The 25,677-nt window shown below is 51.9% G+C and overlaps 1 protein-coding gene across 3 annotated transcripts in view; it reads right to left on the bottom strand.

The window, feature by feature from the left end:
• Positions 1-9,421, bottom strand: part of KCNN3 (potassium calcium-activated channel subfamily N member 3) — a 172,439-nt gene extending 163,018 nt beyond the window's left edge. For 2 of the 3 annotated variants that reach the window (XM_055584115.1, XM_055584116.1), the window contains exon 1: positions 8,114-9,421. In XM_055584115.1, coding sequence (XP_055440090.1) covers positions 8,114-9,010 — 897 coding nt within the window. In that variant the 5' untranslated portion in view covers positions 9,011-9,421. Of the gene's footprint in view, positions 1-6,939 lie in introns of all 3 variants that reach the window. The other variant, XM_055584117.1, reaches the window with a different exon arrangement.
• Positions 9,422-25,677: the final 16,256 nt, after the last annotated feature.

Genomic DNA, 25,677 nt, shown 5'->3' with positions numbered 1-25,677 from the left:
GCCCCTTCCAGAGCCCCTTTCTACAGCCACCTGTGTGTAGGGTGACATGTGCCCCCACGTCCCCATCTCCCCCGTGGCTCTCGGGGTGGTGGGGACTCTGGGATAACAGGAGTATCTTCTAAACATCGCGCTCACAAAAGCAACCACTGATGGACGTCGGGGCTTAGTGTATGCCCAGCTCTGACCTGGGTTCCATGTATGCTATAGGCAGGCATGGTTCTCTCTGAACGTCTGAGAAACCGGCCCCAGGTTCAGGAAACTCCCTGAGGACCCACCACTAGGGGGCTGCCAAGTCTAGACGCGAGCCCAGAGCCCACAGCCACAACTGCCATGTCAGGCCGCCTCTGCCAATCGGTATCCCCTCTAAGAAGAGCTGCGGGTATTCTGCACTCGAGCCCCTGGCAATTATAGTTATCAACTAGATACTAAATCCCAGATTTTCCTTTCCTCCCTACCTGCCCCTGTGGACAGCATATGGGGGATAACTCCATGCTGCCCCTGCTCTTCCCCCTCTCCACTCTGTACCCTCTACCCTGGCTGCCAACGTTCTCACTCTCAGAAAGGCCCGCTGTCTGCGACCCTGCCATCTTGGTCTGTCTAACCCTTCAGGGGCCATCCCACCTCCTACAGGGAGCCCCCCAACATCTTGAATGACTGCCTCCTTCCTCAGCACTCCCAACACCACTGGCAGAAACCACAGCCCAGCCTGGGTGGATCGCACCTGGGTGCAGGCCCAGCAGCCCTTGAGGACAGGAGCTGGAAGACTATGGCTTGGCATCTTGGTGATAATGCCGGGACAAATGTATGTTCAGTGGAATCGGAAAGTTTTGGAGCAGGAAAGGAGCTCAGCATCCGAGTTCAGCCCTCATTTTTAAGCTGGAAACTCAGAGACCCAGAGAGGTGATGGGACTGGATCAAGGCCACACAGCATGTCAGAAGCAAGAGGTAGAGGGACCTCTACAAGGCTCCTTTAAAGCAGAGACAGGCCTTCCTTGAACACTAACTGCTGCTGACGAGAGCTAAATAAGAAGTAGGAAACTGGGACTCACGGAGGCAGAAGAAAGTTCTAGAAGCAGGGATGGGGAAGCCCTTGAAATTTCCCTCACTCAAATCCCCAGAAGAAGTCTGTGGTGGGGTTTGGACCAGAGAGGTGAGTAGGATACCGGGGACCTGAGCTTTCATTCTAGACCCCTCTCTCCTCACATGGGCAGCAGGAGTTAGCCGCTTAACCCCCCACAGCTCAGCTTTCTCATCTGTGAGCTCCTGCAGACTGTAATGACTCCCAGGGCTGAGGAGGCGATCCTGAGGAACAAACACGGAAATACCTCGTGAGACGCAAGATGCTGAGCCCGCACGGGTCACCCCAATGAGGAGCCCTGAAGTCAGAGCTGGAGAAGAGGGAAGGAGGGCGACGGGGAGCACAGAGGAGGGCCCGGAGGCCAGGGAGCCCCGCACGGCAGCGTCCTGCTGACTCTCAGAGGGTGGAGGGCAACCTCTGCAGGGCCGCAGCAGGGGCCCACCCCGTCCAGGCCTCAGCAGGATACACTCCTATTCTTCCTGTAATCCCCACACCCTCTGCCCTCTCAGCTTTGCCAGCATCGCCCCAGAGCAGTATTACCAGGCCTCCGAGTGAGGAGGCAGCAGAGGAGAGACCATAGACCTGTCACATGTCACCCTGGACTGAGGCTGCCCCCAGGGCCCCGCCCCCTTGCCCTGTGGGTCCCCGCCCCCTTGCCCACACTGTGTCTCTGGGTACCTGCACTGGTACCCGCCTTCTATCAAGCCCCTTCTTGCCCCTTGGTAAAACCTCCTGTTCCCACATTTTGCATCACAGCTCTCAGGCCCATAAACCTTGGTTTGTCTCTTAAGAATGATAAGCAATTTCTCCAGCAGCAGGCAGGCAAGCAAAAAGACCTCAACTTGGGACTCTAATGGCCCTGGGTTCTTAATCCAGTGCTGCTACCCACCAGCAGCGTCAGCTTGGCCCCGTGACGTCATCTACGAAGGGGGCTGCGACCACCCCCTACCTCCAGGACTCTCCAGTGGAAGGTGACCCAGTGTGGCACGGATGCTCCCTGCCTCCCCGCTCCTGTCACCCAGCACTCATGGCCCCTGCAGGGCCAGCCCCAGATCATCTCTGGGTCCCTGCCCGCAGCTCCCCCTTCCATCCTTGCTCTCTCGGATCCCAGCTGAGCTCCTGGGGGTAGAATGACAGGGGAGGAGGAGGGGGCACCCCAAAACCCAACAGCCTCCTCCGGACTTTCCTCACCAGAAAAAAAGGCACGAGAATTTTCCTCCCCACAGCTCCTAAGAACAGTGCAGTCTTAGAATTCCCCACCCTCATTATTTAAAGAAGACTAGGAGGCTTTCTTCTTTCTCTCTCTCCCTTTGGGGTTTTGAAAGAATGAGAAGAAAAACAGCTACGAATGAATGAATGTGCTGGTCCGCCTGCCACTGAGCTGAGGAAGGCAGTATTTAATCAGTACACAGCCGCCACCTCTTCTCTCTCTCTCCTTCTCGCTCCCTCTCCCTCTCACATACTCATTTTCTCCCCCAAATGTGCTTTACAAATAACTGCAACAAAGCCAAAGCTCTCAGTTCTGATTTTACATCCCCATCCGGGCCTCAGCTTCAACAGAGGTTACTCCAATTTCTTTTCATTTTGTTTTTCTTTACCTTCTCTGCTTTAGAGCAGATCTTTGTGGACCCTGGCCCCACAAATCCCCCTTCCTGCAAGCTCAGTAAGGGAAATACAAGGCCACGCACCAGGCTCATAATGAGCCCATGCAGCCGATAAATGCCCCAGCGATGATGCCAGGGCCAGAGCAGCAGGGAGCGCTGCCTGTGGGGAAAGGAAGTCCGGATGTGTTATGAAGTCTTTCCCCCGGGACAGTTATAAATAGTGTCATGACAGGCAAAGGAGAAGCATATATAAAAGTTAGCTGTCCCTTCTGTGGGTTACAAACGTTTGACTCGTTTGCAGACTGTCCACCAAGGTTATAAATAGACTCACCGCCACCGTGGGTGGGAGAACAGGCTGGCTTTCACACTCCCAGAGTCTCTCTTGACCTCCTTGGGCCAAGACACTGGGTGTGACCTGTGATTGTAAAACATATGCCTTGGGCCTGGGTGGCTGGCTCCCTGGGTGCCTGCCTCCAGCCAATCGCTTATAAAGAGTCTCCTGGGACTTCCCTGGTGGTCCAGTGGCTAAGACTCTGTGCTACCAATGGAGAGGGCACGGGTTCAATCCCTGGTCAGGGAACTAGATCCCACATGCTGCAACTAAGACCCGGCGCAGCCAAATAAATAATTAAAAAAAACAGAACGTCTCCTGCCTTCTGCTCCCTGTCCCATAGGGAGGCTCCAGGGAGAGGAATCAGACCTTTTCCTACCTTCCCAACATGCTGGAAACCACAGACATGAGTACCCTGAGGCATCTGCTCCCATACACAGGGACATCACCCCACAGTCACCCTCCTATCCCAGAGCAGCTCCTGGGTCTGGCAGGAGGTGTAGACCACTCACCCAGAACCCAGCATCAGCTGCTGGTCTGCAAACAAGCCCTCCATGACAGGGAGGGCAGGAGAACAGAAGAGCTGGGACCAGTGAACCCACTCAATTATTCCAGCTGGAGGCTGGGGGCAGACCTCTGTGAGGTCACCAAAGAGCTACCAGTGGGCCCTAAAGACCCCACTCTCTTGGAAGGATGAACAGCCAGGGGACCAAGCTCCCTGGGATGTGCAGAGAAGCCTGCCTTTCTCAGGCTGGCCTCCCACGAGGCGGCCTGAAGAAAGGAAGCCACGCATGAGAGTAGATAGGGCGGCCCGGGGAAGCCCGGCATACCCACGCCTCCACTCGTGCCCTGGGTGACCCCAGCAACAAGGCCCCCAGGGGAGAGGAAGAGCCGAGAGGCAGGAAGCTGGTGGGGAGGGCGGGAGCAGGGCACAAGAGGGTAGGGGATGGGCTCTGCCTGTGAGGTGAAACTCGGATTGTGAGGCCGGGGGTGGGGAAGTGGTTTGAGGTTGTGCAAAACAGCCACTCTGCTGCTCCAGCATTTTCCAGCCTCCCCGGGGCTGACCCCACCACCAACACCGGAGGTCCCTGAGACACAAGGCCAATGATGACTCCCCCGCTGGACGGAAGCACCAGCTCAGGCACCAGCAGGATGGCAAGGTGGGGAGGGGGCAGCCACCGAGCCCCCAGCTCTCCCTGAAAGAGCACAGCAGTCAGCGTATGATGCCGGAGCAGGTGTGGCTCAGACCGGCTCTGGAGGAAAATAACGCACGCCAAGAAGGACCCCCACATCCTCATTCCTTAACCCTGACCAGCCCTAATGCAGCATACTAAGACTCCACTAAGACTCCTTCCTCAACAGGACATCTAGACCTGGCCCTGCCGTGGGCTAAGTCCTCAAGGGTGAATCCACGCGTAAAGAAAACACCTCACCCTCATTTGGTTCGGGAAGAACCATCAGGAGCCATGGCCTGGGTGTGATCACAAACAGCTCTCCTGTTAGCTCAGCCCACCTTCCTTTCCCATCATCACCTGTGGCTTGGGAGAAGGAGGCCGAGGACCATTTCATCCTGACTTCTTTTACTTCCTTCGGCTGTCACCCTTTAGCATGAACTGACTATGCTCAGGGGTCACGCCGTTTCTTCTAAGAGAGCCAGGCCTCTGTGGTGAATTCCTCCCCCAGTAACAGCAGACAGAGACAGGCAAACAGGAAGGCCACAGCCCCATGAAAAAGAGCAGAAAACTACAGAAAGCGGCAGCTCAAACTCAAGGTTAGTAATCTTCATCACTTAGGGAAAAGAAAGTGTGTCCCTGTCTCTAGGGCCTTTGAGTGGGAACTGTAACCATCAGGACAGAATAATCCAATCTGTCCATCCTCCTGCTTCCACACCAGTCAGCAAACCAACCAGACACAGAGTTCTCCAGCAAAAGAGGCTGTCAGCCATCCATCCCTAGGGTCACTGACTGTCTCTGAGTTCCCCCAGCTGGTGATTCTTCATTCTGACCTAAACTCTCTTGTCACAACAGAATCTGTTTTCTCTGCAAGGCTGGGGAACAAAGGTTCACCTCCCCTGCAACAGACCCATGTTATAGGTGGTTTCCAGGCTTCCCCGGTTGCACTAGCGGTAAAGAACCTGTCTGCCAGTGCAGGAGACAGAAGACACAAGGGTTTGATCCCTCAGTCAGGAAGATCCCCTGGAAGAGAACCAGTATTCTTGCAACCCACTCCAGTATTCTTGCCTGGAGAATCCCATGGACAGAGGATGTAGGTGGCCTACAGTTCATAGCGTCACAAGAGTCAGACACGACTGAAGCGACTTAACATGCATGCGTGTGAATCAGAAGACCCAGCCCATTCTCCAAAGTTCTCCCCTCCAAGACAACTTCTCACTCCACTGACAAGTCTTGGTTCCAAGCCTATCAAGGCCCCAACTAATTCCGAAGCCAGAGCTAGATAACAGAGGAAAAAGACATCTTTTTTCCTCCTATCATCAGTAACAATAACAATAGGTCCTACCTGGACCACCCCACTCTCCCCACTTGACAGCTGGGGAGACAAGCTCGAAGAAGCTACATGGATTGTCCAGGATCACACACTGGAGATGGCAGAGCTGGGACTCAGACTCTGCTCTGCTTCTTTAAAACAATCCTATTTGCCTCCAGGAGAGGAGAGACAATAGCTGCCCTAACCCCGTCCTAGGCCCATAAGGCCTGACACAGACACCCAGAAAATACTTGTTCCATAATGACTCAGTGCCTGGTGGATAGAGGATGGGAGGCCTGGTGAGCAGGTGAAAGTGAGCCCTGCTCAGCACACCAAGACCAACCCCAAGGTGCACAGGAAGTGGCCACTTCATTAGCTGAGCCAAGCAAGACTTTCTGGGTTGCTGCTGCCCTCCATGCATCCATCAGCCAGAGGGTCATCAACTTCAAATTAGGCAAAGCCCAGCCCCTTGGATCCCCTCAACTTTCCTTTGCTCCAGAGTCTGCTTTCTCGGGCTCTGGGAAAGCCCCATTCCCTGAATACTCCAGCAGGGAGCCACCTGCTCCAGCAGCAACCCTCCCACCCCATCAAGACAGATGTGCACAGACAGATCCCACCCTGGGAGCTGTCTCAAGGAGGAGCCATTCCCCTAAGAGCTCAAGGGTTCACTAAAAGAGAGGGTACTGGTCTTTCCCCTTCTCCCCACCCCCCAGCACTTGGGCCTGCATCAGTTTCCCCCAGCAAGGGCTCCTGGTCCCCAGGGGGAGCCTGGAGGGGGCCGGGGTTGTGCCCAGAGTGGCTGTCAGGCCTGCCGAGGCCGGTGGCCCCCTCTCCTGGAGCGCCCAGTGGGAGAAGACAGCAAGCAGAAAGACCTGCAGACTCAGAGGCTCATTACAGGGAATGACTAAGTGAGCTGCGATTCCAGGGGAAACCCCGCTCACTCCAGCTCACTGAGGGGCTCAAATCCTAGACCTCCAGAGATGAAGGCGACTTCCGGGAGCTGCCCAGAGCTGGGGCAATGCCCTCTGAGCAGCCAGGACCTTCCACCTGGAAGTCTTCATTCTGGCTCTTCAGGCCATCTGACAGGTCTGCCCCACCCCTTTCTAGAGCAGGCCGATCAGCCCATCCCCTGCTCAGAGAGCGAGAGGCTGGGAATGGGGGAAATCCGATCAGCACCTCCCAGGTTTTTGTGGCTGGATTTCAGCAAGGAATGTGACAGTCTCGCAGCAGCTGTGCCCAGCCTGAAACAAGCTCTATTTGAAACCCCCAACAGCTGAGCCCCTCCCAGCTACCCGCTGGCCAGCCTAGCCACCCCCTGCCCAAAATGACAAATAAGTAGAGAAATCCAAGCAACAAGCAAGCATGCAAGCGCGCACACACACACACACACCGACAAGTAAACTGCGGGTGAAGGGTAGAGTAGGGGAAAAAAATCCACTTGCCCAATGACTCCCCAGGTCTCCAAGCCTTCAAGCTCGCAGCAGGAGGTCTCCCAGCAAGCAGAGCTTTAACAGAAATCCACCTTCCTCAAGCCCCACTCCCTTGGAGGACGCGATTTCCAAGCCCGCTATGGGAGGGAAGCCCCCTCCTCCGCCTGGGGACTGGACAGAGGCTGGAGCAGCGGGGCCAGCTCCCTCGCTAAAGCCCGTGCCGCCGCCGCCGCCGCCGTTCTCCATCGGGGCGCGCACTCACACACTCGCGCACACACTCATCCTTATTTATCCCCGAGAAGAAGGAGTTGGGGTGGGAGGGGAGAACTGGGGCTGAGCCGGGGGCGCGGGCTCTCGGGGACGCCCGGGAAACCCTGTCATTCCATCCCAAGGAGAGGCACTCCCCCCACCCCCCACCGCCGCCGCTGATGCCAAGGCGGCGCCCATCTGCTCTGCCCGGGTAACACCTGTAGCCATTTTTATCAGGGGGTGTTTACGAGGCAGCAGCAGGTTTATTCTGAGTCCTCTTTCCTAAGGGAAAGGACCGCTGATTTCCTCCGCCTATATTTTTACCCCATGCCCCCCCACCCCCAACACACACACAGGAGACGCCAAATCACCGGTGCTTTTCTATTTTGCCCTAAGTCTCTCAGGGAGGAGGAGGGAAATGGAAACTTGGGAAGAGAGGGAGAAGACAGAGAAGGGACTGGCATGGAATCCCCACCCCCCACCCAGACATTTATTTCTTTTTTATCCTCAGGAAAATGGAGTGGAGCAGGGAGGGGAGGAGAGGAGGGAAGTCACAGGAACTGGCAAGCGCATCAAGGCAGAGTGTAATTAATTGGTGCGTTAAGCTGCTGGGTTATGCTTTAGTACGAGTGAGCCAGGAGGAAAGATGATTTCTCAGAAGGGATTCTTTAATCCTCCCTAACACAGAGTCTGCAAATTAGACACAGTGTGTGGGGATGTCCCCCCTCCAAGGGAAGCAAGGAATGAATTCTCCCGGGATTAAGCAGGAAAACCATGGGAAGTTAAGTGTTCGATATAATTGAGCAAACGCCTCTCCCCACCACCACCATCTCTCTCTCTCTCCCCCAATCTCTCTCTCTCTCCCCCACTCTCTCTCTCTTTTGCTACCTACATACTCCTTTTGTACAAAGGTATAAAGAGAAACTGCAGCCCCTACCTTTGAGTACAAACCCCAAGAGAGCTCGGTCTCTATCACCATAACAACAATTCCAAACATCCCAAAAATCAGAGCATAGTCACTCAGTCGCTTCCTCTTTTCAAACAGGGCCCTCCTGTGTCCCAGCTTATAGCCAATGTTTTGGTTTTTCCGCTTGTTGGCTTTGGGGAAGGTGGCGCTGCTGGCGGTGGTACCGGCATGCTGGTGGTTGTGGGTGGCATTGGGGTGATGGAGCAAGGTCTGGTGGGCATGGTTGTCCTCCCGGGAGGAGATGATGATCTCCGGGGGATTGCTGGGGCTGAAGAGCTGGAGGGGTTGGCCCTCGGGCTCAGCCTCAATGAGGTTCCTCCGGGAGGCGCTGAGGCGGCTAAGGGGTTTCATGACCCCCCCGCTGTACTTGCAGGAACTCATGGCGATCTCCGTGAAGGGGTTGCTGTCCCGCCGGTGCACCAGGGGGCTGGCCTGCCGGTGCCTGCCGCCTCCACCAGGCCCACTTGTGGCTGTGGAACTTGGAGAGTGGCCAAGCAAGTGGTCATTGAGATTGAGCTGGCTGCCTTGCCTGGAGGAAGGGTGGAGGATGGCGGTGGAGTTGGATGAAGGGGGGCCCCTGAAAGCAGTGGGAGAGGAGTGTAGCAGGCCGGGATGGACAGGCTGGCTCTGGAGTTGGGTGAGCTGAGATAGGGGATGCGGTGGCTGCTGCTGCTGCTGCTGCTGAAGCTGCGGAGGCTGAGGCTGCAACGGGGGTCCTGGGGGCTGCTGGGGGGCTGCTGGTGGTGCTGGCGGTGGTGGCGGCGGCGGCTGCTGCTGCTGCTCATCCCCGGAGGATGGACAGGGGCACTTGGGGTCTTCATCCAGGTCCCCCACCCCAGAGTCATGGAAGTGCCCAGAAGTGTCCATCTTGGGGCCGGGCTGGATTGCCTGCAGCACAACCCCCCACCCCAAAGCCACCCTCGTTCCAAAGATGTCCTCAAAGAAAGCCAGGCATCCAAGCTCCCCCACCAGAGTGTCTTGGCTCCAGTCCTCTCTCTTTGGCTTGCTCCGGTTCTCTGGGGCTGCCTGGAGTCCAGACGCTGCCACTCAAGAATGCATGGTACTGGGCAGGGAGGGAGGGCAGGAGGGGAGCTTGGAGAAAGAAGAAGAAGGGGAAAAAAGAACTCTGTCTCAGGAGGTGGTCCTCTAGGAGCGTGTGAGGCCAGGCTCAGCTTCACTCCTCGCTGGCTCAATAGCTTTGCTCTCCTCCTCCTGCCACTGTTATAGGGTAAGCCAAGCCCACTTATTAGCAGCTGGTCTCATTGGCTTGGCTTAACTCTCCAACCACCTCCTAACTCCGCCCCCCGCATAGGCTCCTCCCCAGAGGAGGGGCCTGCCGCGCTCCGTTCCCAGCCCCGGCGGCGGCGCAGCGAGGGCTGGGAACTGTAGTTTCGGCTCCCCACCCGGGAGCTGAGCAGCTGCCCTCTTTTCCTCTGACAGGTATGGCAGAAACCCGTCAGCCCACGGCGATACGGAATCTATGCGCACGCGGGGTGGTGGCGAAGAGGAGCAGAGGTCCTCGTACGGAGGGGAACTGTGCACCCTGATGCGGTGGCAAGAAACAGGAAGTTATTAATGGTCGGGGTCTACGATAGCTTATTTCACACCTATTATCCAGCTACCCAAGGAGGCGGGCATCGTGTTTCCATTTCACCAACTGATGTTCAGAGATATTGAGTAACAACTTCAAGGTCACAGAAGCAAAGGTCACATCCTCCTGACCCCAGGTAGACACTGAACTGCCTGCAATATGTGTGCAGGAGCATCTGTTATTTCTAAGCCTCACAACAACCCTATGAAAATGATGTCATTATTCTCCTTCTGCAGATGAAAATCGTTGTTTAAAAAAACCACTCAAGCACAGATAAGTAACTTGCCAGATGTTACCCCGTTTGTAATTAAGAGTAGTAGAATCTGAACCCAGGTCAGTCTGAATCCATAGCCCCTATACCATCTCCCAGGATGCCTTTCTACTGTGATGCTCAGTGCAAAGTGGTGGCTCCATAAATGTGGCTCAAATGACGAGTGGGAAAGAGCCAGATAGAAGTTGTGGAGGAAGAACTGGCCTCCCCAAAGCAGGATGTGTGAAATGGACGATGGCTGCCGCTGGACCTGGAGTCACGGGAGGGTCTGGCAGGAAGACTGAAGACCCTCGTGGTTACTCCCCACCTAATCTGTTCCCTGGAGCTCTGAGAGTCAGAGCTGGGAACAGCTGCTGGCTTCCCAGGTTCAGAACCATCATCAAGTATTTATTAAGCTCCCACGGTGTGCAAAGGGAGTTCCAAAGAAATGGGACCCTGCTGAATTCATTTCCATTTCTAACTGCAACTGACTTAGAGATAAGTGAAGAGGAGGCCCGGGATTCCCCAGGCACACCTGGGGTTTTAGGAAGGCGATGTCTTCCTACCTGGGTTCTTGGTTCCCCCATCACCCCTTGGCCTCTGTCTAGCTGCTTTCCTGGTAGGAAGGGGGAAGAGTAGGAGAGCCATGCACACATACACACACACAGATACACGTATGCAGATGCACATATATACATAGGTGTGCACTCAGTGGTCCATAAACATGCACACACACAGTGAGGTTTTAAAGCAGTTCTGAATAGTCAGCAGCAAGTAGCTAGGTCAGGAAGGGGCAGAGCTCCCATCAAAAGAGCCCAGAGTACCCTTCCTATGCCAGTTCTCATCTCTCCAATCCCCTATCAGCCCTAACAATTGACAGTTAAGCGTTACTTGTAAGCCACAACCCCTGAAACCTCAGTAATTACAACTACAGACAATACCTTGATAACTGTTATTATTATTGATGACATGGTAACACTGCCCCGCCCCCGCCACTGCAAGTCATAACACGGGCTCAGACACAAGCCTGGGGTCTCACGTGTCTTCCCACAACCATGCCAGCCCACCAGTACCCCTTCCACACCTCCCTCCCTCCAGCATGCCCGGCCTGCCCTCTCCTTTCCTTCTGTCTTCTTGGTTTCCCTCCTTCCATCTCCAAACAGAGCCACCTGTTTTGTTCAAGGCTCCAGATCATATACTTAGGCTTAATGATTTCATAACAAATTACCATTACTGAGTCGTGAGTAGCAGAAATGTGCTGTTACTATTGCTTCTCAGTGCTAGACACAGCATCTGGGCTGTGAAAAACCAATTTTTAGGGACAGACTCCAGGTCTAGGCAAGTCTGTGCCCACTCCACCACCGTGATCTGTCTTCTGTCTCAGTTGACCTTTCTGGATCCCCTCCCGCTTCCAGGTCCCCTGGCTGTGCCAGGTGGATCCAATGGGGACTGTTAGAGTATGTCCTTCTAGCATGGATAGGGGTGAGAAACACCTGGCAGATGGGAGAACTGACTATACAGAGCCAAATGTCAACTGGAGATTCATCTGGAAATGGGCCGGAACTTGAAGGCTAATGCCACTGATGCAGCTCACACACTTCGATACAGCCACCCTGTTGGAATGGGAAGAGAACAATATCATGGTTAGAGCTCAGGCTCTGGAGTCAGGCTGCCCAGGCTGCCCCTCTCTGTCAGCCAGTGGCTGTGTGATCACAGGCAGGACGACCACCTTCTGATCCCTGTCTATAAAATGGGAGTGATAGGGTCCCTATATCATGCAAGTCAGCACGAGCAGGCTACCTCTTCAGACCACACATGCAGACCAGAAGCTGTGCTGGAGCTGGCTGGTACTGGCTTATAAAACCCAACAGTGTATTTCTTTTCCCAGTGATGTTGCATTGATAGCTTGAAATCCTTGCTGTTGGAAGTGTTTACACCATAGTAATTGGCAAATCTTGCAAATGACTTTTCCTGCACATGCAAACCCACACCTTGAAGGACAGGCTCGTCCTTCACACGAATTAGGCCTCTTAAGACTGAAAGGGGCTTCCCTGACAGCTTAGCAGGTAAAGAATCCACCTGCAATGCAGGAGACACTGGTTCCATTCCTGGGTCAGGAAGATACCCTGGAGAAGGAAATGGCAACCCACTCTGGTATTCTTGCCTGAGAAATCCCATGGACAGAGGAACCTGGTGGTCTACAGTCCAATGGGTCACAAAGAGCTGGGCACAACTGAGTGACCAAGACTGTAAAGAGGAAGGCCAAGGGAATGTGCTGGAGTTTCTTAGCCCAGAGAGGACAGAGAAAGTAAACAAGGGCATGCTCAGCAAACCCAGTAAGGCAGAGGGGGCCTTTGGCCATACCAGCTCCACCTCGGGTGTGCTGCCATTTCCCCCTGCCCTCCTCTCCACATTCATCCTGCACCACTTCCCCCCTTAAGTCCGAACACCATATATGGTTCCTCCAGTCTACAGTCAGTCACTCAGTCGTGTACAACTCTCTGCACCCCTATGCACTCTAGTCTGCTAGGCCCCTCTGTCCACGGGATTTTGTAGGCAAGAAAATTGGAGTGGAATGCCATTTCCTACTCCAGGGGAGCTCCTCCAATAAGCCTCCATGCCTTTGCCCACGCTGTGCCTTCTGCCCAGCATGCCTTTCCAGGACATCTTCATCTAACACATTGCTTTTTGCCCTTCAAGACATGGCTCACAGGACATCTTTCTGAGAAGCCTCTCCCAAGCTCCTCGTATTCAGAGCAGGGGCCCTTCTCCTGTGTGTTCAGTGCCTGTGCCCACCTCTATCCCTGTCTTTGTCAAGCCCTAGAGCTATTATCTCTCTGCATGTCCCTTTGTCCCTAGACTGTGCATCCCTGAGGGCAAGAACGGCATCTTCTTCACTGCCACACCTGCAGCTCTTGCCCAGAGCCTGGCACACAATAGATGTTTCATAAACATTCACTGAACTGAACTGAACTTGAAAGCTTGGAGAGGTCATTTGGAGGCAAATAAGAGGAAGTCATATTGCTTTCCACAACAAACAATAATCACAATTTCCCCATCAGTAAAATGAGTGTGATAAAAGAGAGTTCAAAGATCACTCAGCCTTAAAATCCTATAATCTGTGGTCTCTGGAATTTGTTACCCCCAAAAATGTAGAACTGACTGAAAATGGGTTTAGAAACAGTAATGATATATGATTTATATGGCTGTCTTTCCCACTAAGCTGTAGAGTTCTTGAGCCCAGAGAAGGGGTCTAATTTTTTTCTGTATCCCCAACACTGAGCAGGGTATCTGGCCATGGATGTACTCATTATAGGTTTATCGTACAGATGGATGGATGGATAGGTGAATGGGTGAATGGATAGATTGGTAAATTGGCTGGATGGCTGGCTGAACAGACAAACAGGTGGATGGATGGAGTTCAGATGATCTACAACAACAGACAATGGTGGGATTTTTGAGAAAGTTTGTGGTGGTTAACGGCTAACCTTAACCTTCCAGGGATGAAAGTACAAAGATCAACCACACTTCCTCAGACCCTGGATGATTGGGTTAAAGATAGCTTTGAGCTGAACTGCTGTCTAGCCCATCCAGGTTCAGTCATTACTGTGTTCTTACCTAGGAGTTTTGTTGCTGAATCAATTAATGCTTTAAAAATAAAAGCAGCCCCTGCGTTTTCATAGCACTTTATAGTTTTCCAACTACTTTCACATAAAGTACTCCATTTGCACTTCCTGGCTGCCCTGGAAAGCAGGCCAGGAAGGGTTTATCGCTCCAGGCTTTACACTCTCACCCCCATAAACTAAAATGCAGAAAGGCTGAAGTGACTCGCTGAAGTTCGTAAGTAAGTCATGGATTTGAACCTGGATCCTTCTGAGCCCGGACTCATGCTGTTTCACGCTCCCCATTCGTGCTGCCTGGAAGGCCGCTCCAGCCCACTCAGCGTCCAGTCCCACTGGAATCTGAAGAAAGCACAGTGCTGCCTCCACCCAAAGCCTTCCCAGACACCCCCTCCTCAGCTTCTCCCCCCGAGTTTGACACCATCTCCCTCTTCTGAATTCCCTTAGCACTTTATTTGTATCTCTCTGGGGATACTTTTCACCCCTTGCCTTGTATTGGAGTCCTCTGTATGCATGTCTTTCCTCCCCTGTTTTTAATTTACACCCACAAGCAGCTCGGTGACAAGAGCCTGTAGTGTGAATTGTAAAACACACACACAATACCGCACTCCACCTCGCACCCAGACTGTGTGTTGAACTGGGAGGTGAGTGAGTGAACTGATGCCTGATTGAGAGTCCAGGGCACTGTGACCCTGAACACAGTGCTTACCCCTTACCTGCACTCCTGGCCACCGTGAGCTCCCATCTGTAGGTGTAGATCCCTCATCCGTGCTTTTCTCTGAGTCCCTAAACATCCAGACCCAGGACGAGGGCTCTCCTAACTCAAGCCCGCTCAGCCTCCCCCAAGCCATGGCAGAAAGAGTGAGGCAAGACCACAGCACACCCTACCTGCTTCCAGGGCACCCACCAGCCGCTCTTAGCCACCTACGGCAGCATATACCATCTCCTCCAGGATCCTGCGTTGCTGAAGAAAAACTGAAACTTCTGTGCTTTGCATGGATCTCGCTACAAAAGAGATGTACAGCTTAACATCTCATGCCCTGGTGCGTTCCCTGAAAGCCTGCTCTGTGCTTGTGTGGTCCCCACAAGCCAGTGGGGTTGAATTAGTAGCCCCGTTCTACAGATGGGGAAACTGAGTTAAGTTCCAGGGAAGGCAACTGGCTTGCGCTTGTTGTCAAAGAAGGCAAGAGGTCATGCCTTGAGCCAAACTGGACTGTCCGCTTGCAGGTCACCTCTCCACCCAGTCACCACCACCGGGCTTCGTCCCCTTCCAGAGGACAATTCCTCCCGCCCTCCACTTCTAGGCAGGTTCTCCGTGAAACCCCCTCTGACAAAAGGACCTGGGGAAGTTTCATAAAAGCAGCTTCACAGAGAAGGGTGAAGGAAGGGTGACAATTCTGCTCTAAAAACCGTGTGGCCGGCGGGGCTGGTTCTGGATGAGAAGAGAAGACAGAGTGAGCAGGCAGGCGGCGGAGCCGGAGGAGCCTCAGGCTGGGACTCCAATCTGTCTGCTTTAGAGCCACCGTCTTCCTGCCAGTGACCACACGGCACCACTCTGAGCCCATAAAGCTGGACCCAGTCATGCCTCCCTCCACAGTCGTCTTGTGAAAATCGGGACACATTTTTAAATGCTTCTCCTGACCCTTTCTCCATGGCTTTGGTGTGAGAACTTGCTGTTCTGGCCAGATGAGTCAGTCTGGATGGGTCCGTTTTTTTAGAGGAGTTAAAGGTCTTTGGGGGCTTCCCAGGTGGGGCTAGCGGTAAAGGACTCGTCTGCCAATGCAGGAAACATAAGAGACACGGGTTGATCCCTGGGTCAGGAAGATTCCCTGGAGGAGGGCATGGCAACCCCCTCCAGTCTTCTTGCGTGGAGAATCCCATGGACAGAGGAACCTGGCGGGCTACAGTCCATGGGGTTGCAAAGAGTCAGACACAACTGAAGCAACTTGGCATGCACAGAGGTCAAACAAAAGGTGCTGATATGATCTCTGGAAAGAATGCATGAGATAATGGGTACAGGGCACCAGCATCTTGTCACCACGCTGCCTGGCCAGGCTCACAGGAGCTAGGATAAGGGCACACACTTTGCAAACTGTAAAGTGGTTGACTGGGAAAGTGCAAGGACCTTGGTGGACCTTGGTGGCTGGGGTGGAGCCCATGAGACCCATTTGGCCAGGGTTCAGCACCTGAGCCTCATCCCTAGAGTCAGGGCAGGTCCAAAGGCCAGTCTACTGAGGGCTAAGTCAGTGGAGAGGTAGGTGTGCCCACTCCCAGCCCCACACTGCAGTGTAGGTGATGGCATCCTCCCCCCGTCCCCGACTAGACATTCAGCTTCCTGCGGGTGGAATTTCTGTCTATTTTATCCACTGCTGAATCCCCCGTACCTAGCATAGCGCATGCCCTCAATTAAGATTTACTGATTAAGTCCATTTCCTGGTCTCAGTCCCAAAAGGCTCAGAGGAGGAAAAAAAAAATTACCTCTAACAGTTTCCCAAACCCAGAACTGGCACCTGAGCTGCCAAAGAGAAGGCCAAGAACCAGGGCAGCCCAAGGCCCCAGGCACTCTGTAGCCTTGGATGAATGGCCCTCCTACAGTTCGGGTTGAGAGAGAGAACAGGTCCCCAGAGGCTGGCTAGTAACTTGGGCCCCAGGCTTCTGAGCCAACCGATAACATCAGCCCTTCCCCAGACTCCAGTTGACCAGTGGTGGCTCAAGCAGGAAGGTCGTGGTGGCTCCCAGCCCAGCTCTGGCTTTGAGATTGAGGCCACAGCCTATGCTCACCCGTCACCCACCTGGGGCACCGAAACCAGTGGCGGGTTTGTGAGGAGTGTGGCGACCTCTGCTGGTGGCATGTACACATAGCACTGCACTCCAGGCCCCTTGGGAAGCCACGAGGGAGATCCCCAAACAGAACCACGCCCTTAACCTTCTGCCTTCTTCCTTGGAGACCCAGGAACTACATTCAGTGCCAGGATTCACCTCTGTGAACGTTTCGAAGAGGTAGCTCCTATTTGGCAGGTTCCTCGAGCTGTTTCATCATCGGAAAAGAATATATTACCACTATCATCTTCCTAAGGAAGCCAGCATAAAATCGCTGACTGAGAGGGCTGAAAGGAACCACAGAGATTGAACCTGCGTCTCTTGCGTTGTTAAAGCAGGTTCTTTACCACTATCGCCACCTGGGAAGCCTGCTTTCTTACTGACTCCACCCCATACCCAAGCTCCACTCCAAGTCGCTGTTACTAGATGGGGAAAAGTCCCCTCTCCCCGCACCACCTGCGCAGGGCAGTCAACAGCCAAGGCCTTCTGCACCCAGCACTTTGATATGAATAATGCAAAAGGGCAGGCATCTCGCTGCCTTCCTGCCTTCCCTTGCCTTCCTCCTCTCCCGGTAAAGGTGAAAACGGGAGGGTTGCTATGGACACTGCACTCAGGCTCTCCCTCCTCAATAATAATCCCGTAGCCGCCCTCCCTGCTGGAGTCTGTTTCTAATTGCCAAGCCTCAGAGGCAGGAGGAAGCCTCGCAGGAGGTACCAGGCAGCTGGAAGAACCCAGAGATTAGACAGGCTAAGGGGGAAGGACACAGTGACAAGATGGAAATCACTTGAAATTGGAAGCAACAAGCTCAACCTTTGTAGGTAGATCGACAAAACCAATGTCGATTTAGCCAGAATTAGAAAAGCATTAGTGTCTTAACAGGATCCCCGTCAAATCAGACACTTAATCACTGTGGCCGGCGTCTCTCAAGCAGGATTCTGAAAGGAAGAGGGGGAGAAGCGAGGCCCCACAGCTGTGTGCGTGAGCAGTGTCTGCAGGAAAGACCTTGACAGCCTTCTTGCTCTTACGTAAGAACAAACATGAGTCCAGGAGCTTCTCTGAGCTCAACTCCTGGACCCCCTGCTGCCCTGTGGGCAGAGGCACCCCAACTCCCCCCTGCCACATAACCCCCTTCATTTATCCTCCCCAAGAAATCAAAGCATCATCACCGCTACTAGTTTCCCCACCATGGGAACAGAGCCTGCCCTGCCACCCGCCCATTAGGATCCCACCAGGTGACAGGAGCACTCTCACCTCGAATCCTGTCCCTGCCATGAGAACCAGAGCACACCACCTCTGTGGACATGCCCTCTGAGAGATCAGGATACCACCGCTGCTATTATTGTCCCCATCCTGAAGACTAGAGCTCTTTTCCGGCACTGGGCTCTCCACCAGGAAATCAGAACTACCCGTGTCCATCCCACGGCTGCCCATCTACACATCAGACCAGGTCACCAAGACCATGAGCGAGATTCCATACAGCTATGGACTCAGGTCCAACTGAACAGGAGAGTTCAAAGTGGAACATCCTTTCTCTGTTTTCAACCAAAAGCCGCATGCTTTTGGTTGGAAGGACAGCCAGTTTCATCCTCCAGCGCCTCCAGTGGCCACAAGGAACCTTTAAAGATCGGGACAGGGAACAACTGACTGGTTCCAGATTGGGAAAGGAGTATGACAAGGCTGTATATTGTCACCTTGCTTATTTAACTTACATGCAGAGTACATCATGCAAAATGCTGGGGTGAATGAATCACAAGCTGGAATCAAGATTGTTGTTCAGTCAGTAAGTTGTGTTTGACTCTTTGTGACCCCGTGGACTGCAGCACACCAGGCTTCCCTGTCCTTCACTTTTTTCCGGAGTTTGCTCAAACTCATGTCCATTGAGTCAGTGATGCTATCCAACCGTCTCATCCTCTGTCGTCCCCTTTTCCTCCTGCCTTCAAGCTTTTCCAGTATTAAGGTCTTTCCCAATCTGTCATTTCTTCTCACTGAGTGGCCAAAGTATTGGAGCTTCAGCTTCAGCCTCAGTCCTTTAGATGAATATAGTACTGATTTCCTTTAGGATTGACTGGTTTGGTGTTGCTCTCCAAGGGATTCTCAAGAATCTTCTCCAGCACCACAATTTGAAAGTATCAATTCTTTGGTGCTTAGCCTTCTTTATGGTCCAGATCTCACATCCATACTTGACCACTGGGAAAAAAAACATAGTTTTTACTATAAGGACCTTTTTCAGCAAAGTGATGTCTCTGCTTTTTTTAATACATTGTCTAGGTTTGTCATAGCTTTCCTTCCAAAGAGCAAGTGTCTTTTAATTTCATGACTGCAGTCACCGTCCACAGTGATTTGGGAGCCCAAGAAAATAAAATCTGTCACTGCTTCCACTTTTTCCCCTTCTATTTGCCATGAAGTGATGGGACTGGATGCCATGATCTTAGTTTCTTGAATGTTAAGTTTTAAGCCAGCTTTTTCACTCTCCTCTTTCACCCTCATCAAGAGGTTCTTCAGTTCCTCTTGGCTTTCTGCCATTAGAGTGGTATCAAGATTGCCAGGAGAAATATCAGCAACCTCAGATATGCAAATAATACCATTCTAATGGCAGAAGGAGGAGAGTGAAGAAGCTGTGCCCTGAACACCACTAAAAAAAAAAAAAAAACCATATCCTGGAAGAAGCATGTGAATGAACCAGGGAAGCCCTATCTCTACCCCCAAAGATCCTTGAGATAGATATAGATGATACAGATAGAGATCTACACACATACATACACATACACATATATATGTATATACATGTATCTATACATATATTTTTTTTAAAGCTTGAAAAAGATTGATTAAGGGAAGGATCAAAAGCTTTTCCAAATCCCCACATTTACACTATTTCTCTCATTTTCAATTTCAGCCATTAAATACAATGAAGCAGAACAGAAAAGCTGTTTCTCCCCCAGACCTGTAATGGAAATTCCAAGACTTACCTTGAAAACAAGATCACGAGGTCACCCCAGAAAATGGGTGCAGGACAACCAGCTGGGCTCACATACCAGCAGTGACTCTCTCCAATGCTGACTTCATGACAAGTGGAACTCCATCCGACACCTCGGGAGAACCACAAATAACCCCCCATCCGGGAGCGAGGGTCACTCAAAGATAACCCTTCTCACAGATGCTGGAGCTAGAATGCTGAGGGTCTACAGTGCCAGAAAGGCGGAGGCCCAAGCACCGCTGGCTGGACACTCGGTGTAGTGACAATTCCCCACTGCTGGGAACCACAATCCAGCCTGGACTCCGCTTTCTGCTCCAGAGCCTCTGGTAGGTTTTTCTAATAAAAGGAAAGACACCAAAGAAGCGGGGAGACCTCATATAGGACACCCCCATGAGATCAGGGGGGCTGCCAACCTAGTCCTTTCAGTCCTGGCCTCTGCCCTCTACCTGGGAAATCTCTTCCTGATAATGAGCTCGGTTGACTCTCAGGAGGGTCAAGAGAAGAGAGAACACTTTATTTCTGGATTTCCAGGCTGCCCATCATTGGATGGGGAGAAAGGGCATGTGGGCTGCGCAAGGATACTCCTTCCATTGCCACAATACCAGGCCTGAACCATAGTTCAGAAACCAATTGTAACAACAGTTTGGGGGCACCTACCAAGCTGGTAGCTCAGGTGGTAAAGATTCTGCCTGCAATGCGGGAGACCTGGATGAGGAAGATCCCCTAGAGAAGAAATGGCTACCCACTCCAGTATTCTTGCCTGGAGAATTCCATGAGCAGAGGAGCCTGGTGGGCTACAATCCCTGGGGTCACAAAGAGTCGTACGTGACTGAGCAACTAACACTTTCACTTTCAGCAGGCCCCAGACATTGTGCAACCAACTTCTCACTGAGCTGGTGATCCTCTGCTAGGCAGTTCCTGTCATCCCCATCATACAGATAACAAGATGGTGCCCCCGTGGTTAAGAATCTGCCTGGCAATGCGGGGGACACCGTTTTGATCCCTCCAGAAACTAAGATCCCACATGCCTTGGGGCAACAGAGCCCGTGCACCACAGCTACTGAGCCCACAGGCTCTAGAGCCTGTGCTCTGCAAGAGAAGCCACCGCCGTGAGGAGACCGAGCACAGCACGAGAGAGTGGCCCCTGCTCGCCGCAACCAGGCAAAGTCCACACGCAGCAACGAAGACCCCGTGCAGCCAAAAATAAAACAATTGAAACTGTAAAACAAAGAGAAACAAGAGGCCTAGGGGACCTGCCCAAGATCAAATAACTGAGTTGCAGACTCTAAAGGCCCAGCACGCTCATCTTGGCTGTTTTCCCGTCTGATGTTTGAAAGGCACGCACAGAAAGGAAATGAGACGAGGCTGTGTGTCTCAGAAAGCTGCTGCTGCTGCTGCTCAGTCCCTCCGTTGTGTTCGACTCTTTTTTTTATATATATTTTTTTTAAACTTTACATAATTGTATTAGTTTTGCCAAATATCAAAATGAATCCACCACAGGTATACATGTGTTCCCCATCCTGAGCCCTCCTCCCTCCTCCCTCCCCATTCCATCCCTCTGGGTTGTCCCAGTGCACCAGCCCCAAGCATCCAGTATCGTGCATCGAACCTGGACTGGCAACTCGTTTCATACATGATATTTTACATGTTTCAATGCCATTCTCCGACCCTAGGGACTGCAGCCCACCAGGCTCCTCTGTCCACAGGATTCTCTAGGCAAGTATACTGCAGCAGGTTGCCATTTCCTCCTCTAGGGGATCTTCCTGACCCAGAAATCAAACCCGTTGTCTCCTGTGTCTCCTGTACTGCAGGTGGATTCTTTACTGCTGAGCCACTGGGGAAGCCCTCTCAGAAAGAGTATGTGCCAAAAATAAGCCATTATTCTAACTGGGGAGTTTTTCCCACAATTTAGGAAACCTTGCCTCCTCTGATTGCTCTGAAACTATGTTCCCAGCGCTGATTTTATGACAAATACCATCTCTGGAAATCCCTGTGGCCCATGGTGGGAGCCCCGGGGAGGCCTGGTGATCACTAATCGTCTTTCTTAGCATAATAGCTTTTTCCTCCTGCAAACCTAGTGATTAAGCCTCCTGGTAGCTCCAGGAACTGGCAGATGTGAGCCACAGAGGGTGAGAAAGGCCAGTGGCTTCCTACTTACTTCTTGTCACTTCCATTAGAGAGCTTCTAAACCACCCAGAAGGGCCATAGAAGGGAAAGAAGAGAAAGAGGGATGAGAGACTGCCCTGAAGACCCCCTAGATCTTATCATAGCGGCTTCCGGTGCTCTGAGCCTTGATTCTGGCCAATGGGGCACTTCTGCATCTCCTAATACAGGCCAAGAAGGCTAGCAACCCCCCAGCCAAGAAATTTCAGTTTGCCCAGTTCTCTTAGACCCACAGATCTCGTCTGATCAAATTTTTAGAGTAGAGAAAAGGAACAAGATTGCAAGAGAGCCCGAGAGACCTGAACCCCAGGTCTAGAACTGGAGAAGATTTATTTTTGTGTTATTGGTACCAAAGCAGGAATTTTCCAGAATAGGTTACCAGAGACAAGCAAGCAGCCAGTATCTCCTACTTAAGGCTAGACAAGTTTTCATTAGAAAGATCTGGTCTCCCCATGAAGTAAAAGATGCAAAGTGCTTAGCACAGAGACAGCATGTGATAGGTACTCAGATGTTCATCTTTCTTGCCTCACTTTTCATCCTTTTCATATGAAGGTGTTTCACTGACGGAAAGGAGGCTTTGGTAAATAAGAGGGTTCTGTCACCTGGCTCAAGAATCCAAAAGCTCTAGGGGACTTCCCTGCTGGTCCAGTGGTTAGGAATCCACCTTCCAATGCAGGAGATGTGGGTTCGATCCCTAGTCAGGGAACCAAGATCTCACGTGTGGTGGAAGATGGGAAATGAGTGAGTTTGCAATTGCACTTAATGTTTCATATCCCATCGGTGTGCTTTATCACTCAGTTGTGTCCAACTCCTTGCAACTGTAGGCTCCTCTCTCTAGGGAATTCTCCAGATGAGAATACTGAAGTATTCCCTTCTCCGGGGGATCTTCCCGACCCAGGGATGGAACCCGGGGTCTCCTGCATTGCAGGCAGATTCTTTACCATCTGAGCCACCAGGGAAGACCCCGGGGCAGTTAAGCCTGTGCTCCACAACTAGAGAGCCCTCGCGCTGCAATGAAAGATCCCACATGCCACAGCTAAGACCCGACACAGCCAAAATTTTTCTTCAAAAATCCAAAAGCTCTAAATTCAATGCATCTAATTCATTTTAGTTCATGCCATTGCTCGGGAGAGGGAAAGTCACCCTTGGCCCTAAGAAATGATGACGTAAGGGGAGGATCTCTGAGCATATGTGTAGTTTTGCCCTGTCTGGCCTGAATAGGGCCCATCAGAGGTGAAGAACCTGCATCTATGGGGCTCATTTCCACCTGGAGGAGCTTGGAGAAACTAGCCTAAGTGTAGACAGAGCCCAACTCCAAGGCGAGCTTAGTCACGCAGCTTCTGAGTTGTTCTTGGCTGGGGCGGAGGGCGGGGGAGGTGTCAGTCCCCTTGCTTCTCCCATCGCCCTGGCCTTGACTGTACTGAAGCGGCTTTGCCGAGCCATGCACCAGAGGAGAGCAGAGACGGGCATCCTTGCAGCAGTTTGTCAGCTGTACCGAAGAAGTGATGGTGGGGGAGGTGGTGGAAGTCAGTGACTCAAAGCAGGTTCAGGGATTATCTGCTGTTTTCAATTATCCACGTCCCTCATCACCATGGAGAATTGAGAATTGGGTGTATTTGCCTCCCCCTCAGCGCTCTTGCTGGCATTAGAGATGTGATTTGTACTTGGAGCAACTGTGGGAAAGGACTCAGAACGGTCTCTGTATGAACTCCCCCTAGCACTGAAATGCCATGAAATAACTCTCTGCGCCTGGCCCCTCCTGGTCCCTTTAAAAATAACTGGAAGAGAAACATACCTAGTGGGAAGAGAAGTGACAATTATTGAGCATCCACGTGGGACTCAATACTCATTCTGAGCCAAGGAAACTACAACTCAGGGAGGTGAAGTGATTTGCCTGTGACTTGTCACAGCCAGGAGCAACAAAGCTGGTGCTCTGGCTCAGAGCAAGGCTCACCCCAGGGCTCATTTCCCCACCCCATCCCTGTCTCAGCGAAGTCACGCTTCCCTCACAAGACACAGTGGGCCCGTCTTGGACCTCCCTGTCTGTACTTGCTAAGATACATTCAGTTGCCAGTAAAGAAACCCTAACTCAAGAGAGTTTACAAAGACATTTAGGGAGTTCCCTGGTTGTCCGAGGGGTTAGGACTCGGCATTTTCACTGCTATGGCCCAGATTCAGTCCCTCCTTGGGGAACTAAGGTCCTCCAAGCTACATGGCAAAAAAAAAAAAAGGACACTTAGTATCCCACACACTAACTCCAAAGGTAGGACAGTTTCAAGGGCCATTAATTTGATTGTACGTGTCACCATGAACATGTTCTTTCTGACTTTCTGCTCTATCTTCTGCATGTTGGCCTCTCCGTCATGGTCACAAGATGGCTGCAGCACCTCCAGGCATCCCACCATTACACTTCAAAATGCAGAGACAAGTAAAGGAAGCACTCTTGTCTTGGATCTCTCCCTCTGTTTTTTAAATATTTATTTATTTCCTTGGCTGCTTCAGGGCTCAGTTGCAGCATGCAGTATCTTCGACTTTTGTCGCAGCATGCAAATTCTCAGTTGCAGCACGTAGGATCTAGTTTCCTGACCAGGGATCGAACCTGAGCCCCCTGCATTAGGAGCCAGGAGTCTTAGCAGGGACCACTAGGAAAGTGAACACCAGGAAAGTCCCTTGGATCTCTTTTTAATAATGAGAAAAACTGTCCCAGCAGTCCCTAGGTTTTCCTTAACTTCTCACTGGTTAAAAATGGGTTGCATGCTCAGACCTAAGCCAACCACTGACAAATCCCATGGGAGCAGGATTACCATGCTGTCTAGATTGGGACCTGTTGTCCTGTAAGGAAGGTGCTGACCAGAGGGTGTGGACAAAGTGGGGATTCATGAAAGACGTGAGTCAAGTACTGCATCTGCAAGTTAGCCAAAGATCCAAATGTACATCATTAAAAGGATGCTTGCCCTGAGTGTGGACCTGAGGCCATGCACCAACTCAGCATCTCTGTAACTCCGATAAAAAGGGGCGAGGCGCCAGCTTGCACCAAAATGAGAACCACTGGCCTTATTGTGAGCTTGCTTATCTAGAAGACACACACAACAGCCTTCATTAGAGAGATTTGGAAAAGAAATCTTATCAGAGATATATTCTGTCACATAACAGGGAAGCGAAGCCTTTTGTGAAACTTAACGGGCCACACAGGTGAGGCAAGCAGCTACACAGCACCAAGGTCTTTAATTTCCTGTAGGAAGCCTGATGATTATCTGTCTGGAAACGTCTCAGCTCAAGTAGGGATATATGAGAGCCAGAATGAAAGGGCTCTTTATGTGGTCACGCTCTAAATTCAGACTCCTTAAAGAGAGATGCTTGTCTAAGAAGGCCAAACAAGCTCAGAGTAGCCCACCAATTCTGCCCTCTCCAAAGCCCCTCAAAGGCAGGCCAGGGCCCCTTTCAATGGAGAAAACCCCTTTCAGGGCAGAAAACCCTGACCTGAAGACAGGCAAGAGATAAGGGAAAAGAGAAAGAGAAAATATGCAAAGCAAGAGAGACGAAAACACTCGGAGAAACAGGAAGCAGAGAGTGAGATCAAGAGACTAAAGAGAGATGGAAAAGGGAAAGGGAGGAAAGTTGTTGTGACAAAGGGGAGAGAAAGGAGGAAAAGGAGATGAGAAACTGGGAAAAGAAGGGAAGAAAGACAAGCCACAGAACTAGGCAGACAGGAGATGTCCAATGATCACTTTTTCAAGGATTCTTGTTTACTGGTTGGAATTTCCAGCCCTAGGTAATCTTCTTATAGCTGGCTTTGCTTTCTGCACGAGGACAGAAATCCGGGGGTCACACAATGTTTTTCCAGCCAGCAGGATCCAGATGTTTCCAGTTCCTGAATGAGGCTGGACTGAAGGGTCAAGGGGTCATTACTCAAAGAAGCCTTGAATACGCCTGACTCCTAGTTAAAGGTGAAAGAAGAAACAGCTGGGACTCAAAAGAGTTATTCTCACTTTGTGAGCTCTGACATCTGAACTCACTTCTTATCCTGGTTTCCGTGGATGGGATGAGGACAAGCGTCTATAAACAATCTGTGTATTCCATCTTCCCACATACCCTCTCCAGGAATAACTGTCA

Source organism: Bubalus kerabau, chromosome 6 (assembly GCF_029407905.1).
Source record: "Bubalus kerabau isolate K-KA32 ecotype Philippines breed swamp buffalo chromosome 6, PCC_UOA_SB_1v2, whole genome shotgun sequence".
NCBI lineage: Eukaryota > Metazoa > Chordata > Mammalia > Artiodactyla > Bovidae > Bubalus > Bubalus kerabau.
This window is presented reverse-complemented; position numbering and strand designations above follow the sequence as displayed.